General features: G+C 48.1%; 1 protein-coding gene across 12 annotated transcripts in view; it reads right to left on the reverse strand.

Moving 5' to 3' along the window:
* Positions 1-1,248, reverse strand: part of STXBP5 (syntaxin binding protein 5) — a 114,410-nt gene extending 113,162 nt beyond the window's left edge. For 4 of the 12 annotated variants that reach the window (XM_037390875.1, XM_037390879.1, XM_037390878.1 and 1 more), the window contains exons 1-2: positions 966-1,246; positions 342-740 (exon numbers count right to left, since the gene is read on the reverse strand). In XM_037390875.1, the coding sequence (XP_037246772.1) occupies positions 342-494 (153 nt within the window). In that variant the 5' untranslated portion in view covers positions 495-740; positions 966-1,246. Of the gene's footprint in view, positions 1-341; positions 741-965 lie in introns of all 12 variants that reach the window. The other 8 variants (XM_037390883.1, XM_037390881.1, XM_037390882.1 and 5 more) reach the window with 3 other exon arrangements.
* Between the last annotated feature and the right edge of the window lie 8,979 nt (positions 1,249-10,227).

The following is a 10,227-nucleotide window of genomic DNA, read 5'->3' on the forward strand; positions in this document are numbered from 1 at the left end:
GCACTACAGCTAGGTATGACTCCTTCCCCCAGCCATCCCACTCTCTCTACGAAGCCTTCGTGAACACGGTCAATATTAGCACGCATGAAAGAGCCTAGAAGAGGACAAACCCTGAAACTCTCCAGGAAAGATGACTACGGAAATCCATGAGACCTGTACAGCTACACCCACCGCTTCCTTCCCTTCTCCCCACCACCCCCCAAAAAAAATTAATATTCCAACAAGTAAACAGGAGCGGCGGGGAGGCTCGGCGCGGTCGGTACCGAGAGGCAAAGCCCGCAGAGCCCACCGCGGCGGCGCGCCCCCCTCCCCGGCCGGCTCGGGCTGCAGCGTGCATTCACCTTGCAGAGCTGGAAGTGCTCGGACTGGAGCGTCTCCTGGATTTCGGTCTCCCGGTTCCCCGCCTGCTGCTGCTGCGCGGCGGACGACGCCGAGGCGGCGGAGGAGACCGCCGTCAGGCCGTCCAGCACCTTCCTGATGTTAAATTTCCTCATGGTCTTCGGCGGCGGCGCTGCCCGCTGCCCCGGCCTCGCCGCCGCCCGCCGTGCCGCGCCGCCCGCCCCGCAGGCGGCAGACGAGCCCCCGCCGGGGAGGGCGGTGCAGGGGCGGCCCGCGGTCGGGGGCGCCGCGCTCTCCGCCGCGGGGCAGCGCTCCTCCTCGGCCGCGGGGAGGACGGCGAGGCGTCAGTCCGGCAGCGCAGGGGCGCTCCTCATCGGGGCCCGCGGGCTCGGAGACGGAGACTGGAGCCAAGCAAACAGGAGCCGGTCAGCCCACCAGCGCCGCCACCGCCGGTCCCGGACTCGCCGCCCGCGGCCGCTCCGCGCCCCGCGCCCTGCCCGCCGGGGCGCACGGCTCGCCCCGGGCCCGGCCGGCCCCGCCCCGGCCGCCCCTCCCGCCGCCGGGAGCGTGCGGGCCGCCTCGCCTCTCCGCGGAGCCCCCGCGTCCCCCCGCGCAGCCCGCCTCACATCGTGGCAGCCGCGGCCGCCGCTGTCATCCCTCTGCGTGCGTGCGCCTGTGGATGTGTGCGTGCGTGTGCCGGTCCCTCCCGCCGCCGCAGTCTCTCCCCCCTTCGCAGGCGCCCGCCCCGCGGCTCGGGCACCCTCCGCCTCCTCAAAGCTGCGTGTGCCGCCAGCCAGTCACCGGCGGGGCTTCTCCCGGCTGCTGCCAGCGGCTACCACCGCCGCCGCCCGCCCCCACGACCATCCTCCTCCGCCTCCTCCTGCCGCCGCGGAGGGCGCCTCCCCCGCCTCACGGTTGCTCCCCCTTGCCTGACAACGCGGAAGCGCAGCGCCCCGGGAGGAGTGGCGGCGGCGGCGACTGCCGCGGCACCCTGCCTCGCAGCGGCGGGGCGGCCGCGCATGCGCGCTAAGAGCGCCGGCACCCGGATGTGGCGGTGCCAGCTCCCCCCCGCCGCTCCGCGCGGGGGCCGGGGCGCCGTGAGGGGTGCGGGGGGGCGCGGCCGTGAGGGCACCGCGCCGGGCGTGAGCTGGGTGTTGGCCTTCGGCCAGGCGGAGGCGGGAGCAGGTAACAGGTGGCGGCCGCAGGCTGCCGTGTGCCGCCCCGACCCTGCCGCTGGCCCGGCGCTGGAGGCGGCTCCCCGGGGCCGGGCGCCTGGGGAGAGAGTCGCGCTTCGCGCGTGGTGACGCGCGGAAACCCCCCAGCGGCTGCGGGACGCAGGGGGCTGAGGGGCGCAGTGGGGCTGCGGGACGCAGGGGGGCTGGGGGGCGCAGGGGGGCTGGGGGGCGCAGGGGGGCTGGGGGGCGCAGGGGCTGCTCCTCGCCCTGCGGCGGGGGCCCGGGCGCCCTGGCGGGAGCCAGCCGAAACCGGAGCAGCGCCGGCGCTTTCCCTCTGGCGCTGCCTCGGTGCGCAGCGGTGGGGCTGGCAGCGCCCGCCGGGGCCGGGGGCGAGGCGAGAGGAACGTTTCCAGCGGCAGTAACGGTTAACGGGGCTGCGTGTGTGATCCCCCGTACCCCTCACCCTGGCCCGCCGTGCCTGTGAGAGCTGCGCCGGTGCCGTGGTCCCGGTCTGCGAGCGGTAGCCGAAAAGCGGCTGGACCGAGGGCTGCGGCAGAGCCAGCCGGCGGCGCCGGGAGAAGTCACGGCCAGCAAAACTGGCACAGAGTGCGCAGAGTTAAACGCTGCTTTCTACTAACGGCTGCTGTACAGTATTCTGTATTCTACTTTTATTATTCTTTTAGCACTAGATTGCATTTTTGGATTGTCTCATCAGTGGTCAGGTAATAGATACTACTCTTGTCTCAGTCGTTGTTTTATCGCTGAAGGTAATTACTATTTGTGACTCTTTCCTGAACTTTCTTCTCAGCTTAAATGAACTGGCAGTTCAGTCATCACTTTTGGAGGGAAAGCTTGTAGAAATGTGATTCAAGACATTGGCTTACATTCATGCTGTAGCAGTAAAAAGGCTCCACACGCAGTAAAATGGTCCTTTTAAGTGGTATTTTCAGCCTGAAAGCCAGGCATGGTTTATTAGCACAGTAAATGTAATACTACACAGAGAGATAAGTGTAATCAGAATGCAGCAAAATAGTTATGATGCAGCCATCATCGTAACCTCAAACGTAAAAATTCCACAAACTCTTTTTAGACCTGTAACCACAGGTCAATTTACAGCCACAATGCCAGCAGGTGTATGACGTATGAGCATTAGAAGGAAACCAAGAGAGTTTACATATTCTTACAAAGTGACCGAGTCATGAATTTACAGAGCTGTTCCGCTGTGTTACCAGGACTGTTGGACACTTCCTCAAATCATCCCAGTAAATTGTGAAAAATATGTTTCCAGAGATGGCAAAAGTCATAGAAATAAAATCAGTAGACCTAAGTAAGGTTCAGTAAATACCTGATAAAGAAATCAAATTATTTTGAGAGAGAAATGTGTGCATTTTCAGTATAACTTTAAGAATGTAAATTATAGCCCATTTGAGTCCTGTTGTCAGTATACGTAAGGGTATTTGCAGGGCCTGGCCTAAGTTATAACTTTTGTAGCATAAATAGCCTTATTATTTATAGTAATATTAATTGCAGGGGGAAAAAAAAAAAACCACAACAAGAAAAACACCTCAAAACTGGAGGAAAAATTAAAGGACTTTAAAAACACTTTTTTTGCACACGACAGTCATTTTCATACCTTCTATGCACCTGGCTCGAACCTCTTCTTTAGTTGGAGCATACGTCTTTAGAGGAGAGATCAGGTTTTGTTTTCTGTTTAGGTTAGCACCTAGCACAAGGAGACCCTCATTCATTATTGCAACATTGTAACAACACTTGCAAACATTCAGGGAAATGATACAAGGTACACAAGGCTGAGACAACAGCAGTTCTCTTCCCTCAGGCTTTCTTTCTAGCTGATACCCTTCAACAAATCAATGCTTTCTGGGACTTCAGCTCTTCCCATAAAAAATCAGCAACCTTCCCTCTCACTGGGATATCAGTGGGAACAGTAGTAGACCTTTTAATTTTATAGTTCAGCAAATATCCCTATTATCTCTCAGGATTTAGCTGCTATATTTCAGAGCTTCTTTGGGCCTCCAGCTCTTACCCAATAACCACATCCTGTTTACAAACGGGACCAATTCTGCTTAACCTCCTTGCTTCACATTGCCCATTCAGACCTTCCAGCCCCTGATGTCTGAAATCTCTTGCCAGTGTTTTATACCCCAGTTCAAAGCCCAAGTGTCTTTCACAGCTGGGGAACAAGCAAGCAGTTTGCAACATCTTTGGAGTCAACTATGACAGAGCCAGTGATAAACATTTACGAGTCACTTAGACCTAAGAAGTGCATCTTCTCTGGCCATACAAATCCTTGCCACCAAATGAATCCACTTGGTTTTGGTCTTCTTTCCCTGCCTTTTCTTACTGATCCAGTTATTTACTGCTCCGAGAAAAGGAGACCGAGGATCACCTGCTTATTTCTTGATCAGTATTCTACAGATACCACATGAGCAACCACTCTTCCTAATAGATGTTTGAGGCAATGGGGCAGTAGTTGCTTATGTACCAGTGCGATCCTACAGACCATTAGTTGCTGCAGGTCAGACTTGTTGGGTGTTTTGCCTCAAGACAATCACAATAACTTTACAGAAACTGCAAAGTGCAGCCACCACTTTGCTTATAGGCTGCTTTTTTTTTTTTTTTTTTTTGGGGTGGGGTGGGGGGAGAGGTGTGTGTGTGGTGTGGGGGAAGGCAGGGGGTTCTATACTACCAGTGAAGAAGAAAGAGAATGATGGTAGTCCCGCATAAGCCAGAATGAGTGAAAGCGGACTCAGGTATAATGTATGCTAAGATTTGGTGGAAAAATCCCAGAGCGTAGGATAGGTAGTGAACTGAAATGTCCACTTGTGGTGTTTGCCATTAGTTTGTACGTAAGGCCCAAAGGTGTTACTGGTTGTATCCAGAGAAGGCAATGTTCCCCAGGTGATTTGAACACCATCATAATCATTGCAGTTCTTGGCACAGATGAGAAAAGGACCATCACAAGTAAACTCAAGATCTCTGCTTGGCCTCTAACCGCACTAAAAGTTTTGACAGTCAGTCAACCCAGGCTTTAAAGGCTAACTAAGATGCTTAGCTTCCCTGAGAACTTCTTAATGGTGCTTACTCACTCACACTGCCGTCAAGATCAAGTAGCCAAACATTTGCTTGCCATAAATAGAAAGAAGCTGGGAAACATTTCTAAACTAATCCTGTTCAGGTTGTTCTACTCAAATGTATTGGACAGGGCAGTGTAACTACAGCTCCAAGTGAGTTTTGGAATCTTTCCTGGCTGCTGGGAAACTGCTCAAGCTTTCTAGACTCAGAGCTGTTGCCAAATGAACATCTGTAATTTTAAAATTTGTTTCCCCCCCATAATCTGCATTGGTGACAAATACTAAGGAGGACTTCCAGCTGCAGGTGAACTTTTTGATATTTCTGCAGCTTGATTTGAATAAGCCGTAAACAAGAAGGAAATGAAAAGCATCTGTCAATTAGCTGGTCAGCTTCTGGAAGAAAGCTATGTTAATACTTGCCATAACCTCAACTGCAGATAACCTGTCTACTGTTTCTAAATTCACCCATTTCAGAAACACCCTGATTGGCCGTGCCTGTACTGATATGATGAGTTCCTGCATCTAGAAGCCTTGTGTGGTCTTTGGCAGGCTCACCGATCATGGGCATCTTTTATTAAAGGCCTATGGAACAGTGTGACTAACACTGTGTGTGGATGCCATTAGGCTGTATGGATGTGCATGGCAGAAAGAAGACACATCCTAATGCTGCAGAGACTGCACCAATATTCCTGCATGTTCAGCTTGGGCCAGCAAGTATGACAAACACATACATTGGTGGTTGAAGTATGAATTGGAAGGGCTCTGCAGCATTGATCTGCACAGCTAGTACAGACGATAATACAGAAGTGCCCATGTAGTTGTGTGTTGAGTTAGAGCTTGCCAAAAGAAAGAGGCATGGCTGTCTTAGGAAGAATTTAAGGAATCCTTACCAGTTAACCACGGGGGTCTCTGACAGCTGGCCACTACCAGTGGTATGTGACAAGAGGTGAATAGCTACAGTGTATGAGCAAGGGAGAGTACATAAGGCAAAAGGAATGGATGACAGCAGCACTATGTGATGAAAACACAGACTTGTGGAAGAGGTTGTGCACCATCCTCCTTGGGAACTCACATGCCTATTTGCACCTTTGTCCCACCACTGTCTTCTTGGACCAGACAAAGGCAGTGTCAGCTATTAAACTATACACAAAAATGTACTGTATCTAATGAAAACGTGTATTGCTTATTGTCTATTGACCTATTTACATGTTATTCTCATCTTCAATGATAACATGCAGTCCCTTCAAAAAATGTTGTTCTTAAGCATCTATCTTTTTTCATGTGATAGAAGCTCTTTAAGTAAAAAATAAATAACACCAAAGCTATTTAAAAAGGATGTTAACACCACATTTTTTGTTTTCAAAGTTACTTTCATTATTTTCAGCCATGTCTTTGGTACCTAAGGTTAGGTTGTCCTAGAAGCATAGTCTTGACTTATTTGGTTCCAGCCAATCCTTTCCTTTTATCACTGTCTGAAGGAATAATTTATTTTTCTGCTTATCCAAATCTTCTCTGGCCAGTGCAGGCACTTAATTAATTTCATTCGTACGTACTAAAAATGCACAGTTCTCTTTTGTTCATACAGTCTGTTGATTTCTTCTGCTTTCTATATCCCGTTTCACTTGAGCCTGGGCCAGCTCTGTGTCCTCTCCCGCTTCACGCTTTTAGTTCTAACAGTTTCTTCAGTTGTCCTGTACCCTTTAAATTAATCTCTTGTGTGATCAAAACAGGTAGTTTTGGTGTCAGAGTATTTCCTCTTTTTTGTTCATGATTTTCTAGGGTATAGTGCATGAACAGTCCTAGGAGCAGGGTTCACAGTTTAGGATGCTTCTCTTCCAAGGAAATACTCTGTAAGCTGCAAAGATCATCTCCTTCTGTCACCTACTTTCTTTTTAGAAAAAAAATCAATAATTGAAGTAGGGGATAGATCCTCATTCCATGACATTTTCCTCTAGACTGTGTTTACTCGTTAGGTGAAAGGAGGAGTGTCTGAATTAAAGCTCTCATTTTCTTGTCACGAATAAGCACTACCAGGACTAGGCAGCCAGAGAATGAGCAGTTTTGAAGTGCAGTGTTGTGCTTAGGCTTCTAAAATCCACATCTGTTATACTTTGGATCTGATCCTTTGTCAATTTCTTCCATTCCTAAATGATTATATTTTTATGGATAATTTTTTTTGTGTATGAATTAATCTCATAATGTTTATCTCTTGCTTGAACTGAAGTGTTTTGGTGTTTTCAGTCTCTTTATATTTATAAGAAAGCCGTTCCTCAGATACTGCTGGTGGATTGTAATGATTTACAGGTGGAGCATGAAATATGTACACTCAACATTTAAGTTTGCTTAATGTGTTGTAGTTGTTCTGTATATGCCAAAGCAAAATTATAAATAATGATACTAAGGAATTTCTACTTTTAGCCCAATCTATGCCATAACTTCAACATGTAATTAACCTTATGTTTTCTTCAGTGCAGTCTGTGCACCTCCTTAACAGTACATAGAAGCTTAAGCTACAGCAGAAGACATGGTTTACTCAACCGATAGTATCACATACTTGTGACCAGTACAAAACTTGAATCATTACTTGCCTTAGATCATATTGCTTCTGCAATTTGATCAATTCTGATGGATATTTGAGACATATTAATGCAGAATCATATAAGTGCAGAATAACTGAGGTGAGAAGGGATCTCTGGTGGTCATCTGGTCCAATGGTCTACTCAGTTATAAATTGGATCCAGCTTCAAAGTCAGATCGTGTTGCTCAGGGCAGGGTCATATCTAATTTTTGCGTATCTCCAAAGATGGAGATTCTGTAACCTCTGCTTTTCTCGTTGTTACAAAATAAAATTGCAATTTCACATCCCATGTGCTGCATTTCTGTTTTCTGAGTTTTACATTAATAGTAGGAAGGATTAGAATGTCAGAGATACAATGCTAGTACAGTCAGAACAGGTTTTAAACAAAGTAAGGCTTTTATCTGTGCAGAAAAATATGGGCTGATACTTTACTGAATAATGAATGTTGTTTAGTATGTATTTATCATACACATTTTATGATATTTGGTCAAGTATAATACAAGTGATTCTTGTTACAGTGCCACTTTAAGACCTGCATAACAGAGTGAAGTAAATATGAAATACAATCTGCCTCCATTAAAAGGCAGCAAAATATTACCAGTGAAATCAACACAAGCTTTATAAAACAGCCAAATTATGATGAAGTATGAGTGTCTGCCAAGTGAAGAAGGATTTTCTTGGACTAAATGAATTAAAGCTGAAATATGATGGACAAAACTAATTTATCCATTCTTAAAACAGAATTATAGTGCTCCAATTTTAAAGATGTCTTTCAGATATAGTGATCTGTTTATATACAGTATTTTGTACCAAGTGTAGCATTTCAGACAGGATCTTTCATCAATGAGTCATTTTAAGTGACTGCCCACTACAAGAAAGAAAAAAGCTCACATTTTATTACTGTCATTGTAATTACAGTGCATTAGTTGGGAGGGGATTCCTGTTGCACACTAGTTTAACAACCTAGACAAGTACTCATTTAGACTACAGAAATATTAGGCCTTTGTTAAAAATGACTACTATTTCACTGGTATTTCTTCTTCTTACTTTAAATTAAAAGAGTGAATTACATAAACTGCAAGGCTAAGCACGTGAGCAAGTAAGCAGACAATCCTTTTAATGATGTTGAAGCTAGAAGATCCAAAATGCATCTATGCTTCATTTAATTTTAGCCTTTTTTTTAGTACATTTATTTTTATGATGTCGCCATTTTTCTGTGAATGTAAACCATTCTTGTAACACCAGTTCAGAAATAATAATATCAGATACATATTTAAATTTTCTGATTAGCTCAGTTGTGCAAGAAAATTTCCCATAAAAGCAAGAGTATTCTATATGGTTTTAACACCATTCCAAGCATGGTAAATAGTACCTCTTTCTGCATTTCCCCTCTCTCTTCCAACCAGTGAAACAGAAGGTGAAATGCAAGGACAGCTGAGACTTTCCAAGGAAAATGCTAGTGCCCTCCAATTTAAGAACAACACAAAAATTTGACATTAACAAGGCAAATAATTCTTTCAGGGAAAGTAAATGGGTAACAAGGCAAATGGGTAGGAGAAGCCTAGGATACACAGGACAGATTCCAATTTATTTAAGTCAATAAGCCTGACAATTCTCATTTCTCCTGTTCTTTACATTTTTCTAGATCCTGTCCCAAGACACTAGTCAGTGAGATTCTTGAGTAGGCTTTATGTCCAATTGGTGACTTAATCTAAGACTTTTTGAAACCCTAAGTGAGGCAATTGAACTTTGGCATGTAGTAACATTGAATTAAAGCCTAGAGGAAATTGTAAGCTTTAATTAGATCAGCTCAGCAAGCACTATAGTGCATGGCATTGTCCTGCCCAGAATTTAGACCTATTGCTGGGATTAGATTCAGCAACTAGATGTATTACCAGTTTTGAGCTTTACTTCAGGCAAGGTGTGTGAGGAGTCATTAATATCTGCTTCTTCAAATCTCCCTGTGAGTCACCGTGCCTTCTGCCACAGCATCCCAGTTAGGGCTGGTAACAGCGCCAGTTAGGAACAGCCAACAATTATTAATTGCACCTGTATTTTATAGTGCATCACCATGTAGATGCTCCGGCTCGTAAGCCACTTCCTGATAAATGGTGGGAGAAAGACTTGGCACAGACACCCACCTCTTTAGGCAAGAGAGACATGTTAATGGGGAAAAAGATATTTCATTTTAGCAACTGGAAATAAAGGCACACACACAAGGAAAGCTGTGCCGGTTTCGCTGTGCAAGTATCTGGTACAATTTGTACTGCTTCTTACAGCTACGCCTAAATTGCAAACTGCAGTGGAAGCTGTTTAATTGGCATTAGATTTGCATTTCCCCCCTTACCCATAAAGCAAATAGCTTTCCTGGAACACTGCTGAGGCGTGTTCTGAGGAATGGCGGAGGCTGCAGGCACAGCCCGAGGGTGCCCGCAGCTCCTGCCCCCCTGCCAGGCTGAGGAGGTCTGTTCTCCCCATCCCTGTCCCTTGCCCGGGCCAGCCCCGCTCCCTCCGCCCTTCCCCTCAGCATGCACAGTGCTGCTTCTGGACGCTGTGTGGCCCTTAGCGACACTGAAATTTTTAATGCCAACATGGCAGCTAAGCTTCTGAAAAACACTTCAGCCTAACCAGTAAATATTGATCTGTGCTAACTCTGGGCTCTGAAGGTTTCATTGCAAAGAGGGTTTGACCCGTATCCTGTTAGGGCGCTGTGAGGGCCCGTGGCTCCCCTGGTTGTTGGGGGCTGCCCATGGGGGTCCATGAGGACAGGGCCTGGCAGACAGCGCCTGACCCACCCCACATGCAGGAGCAGGCGGCTGGCCCCAGGCTGGGCAGCCACAGCCCCGGGCACCAGGAGCCTCCCTGGGGGGGCCGGGGCTGGGCTGGGACAGGGGCCATGGCCGGGCAGGGCTGAGGGGAGCAGGAGACCTGAGGGCCCGGGGCTGGCCCGGAGCGCTGGGCCGGGGGAGGGGAGCCCGGGAAGGGACAGCCAGGGCTGGTGGTGCCCCGGGGCCCTGGCATTTTCGTGCCAACATCTGAAGTA

This window comes from Falco rusticolus, chromosome 6 (genome assembly GCF_015220075.1).
Source record: "Falco rusticolus isolate bFalRus1 chromosome 6, bFalRus1.pri, whole genome shotgun sequence".
Lineage (NCBI taxonomy): Eukaryota > Metazoa > Chordata > Aves > Falconiformes > Falconidae > Falco > Falco rusticolus.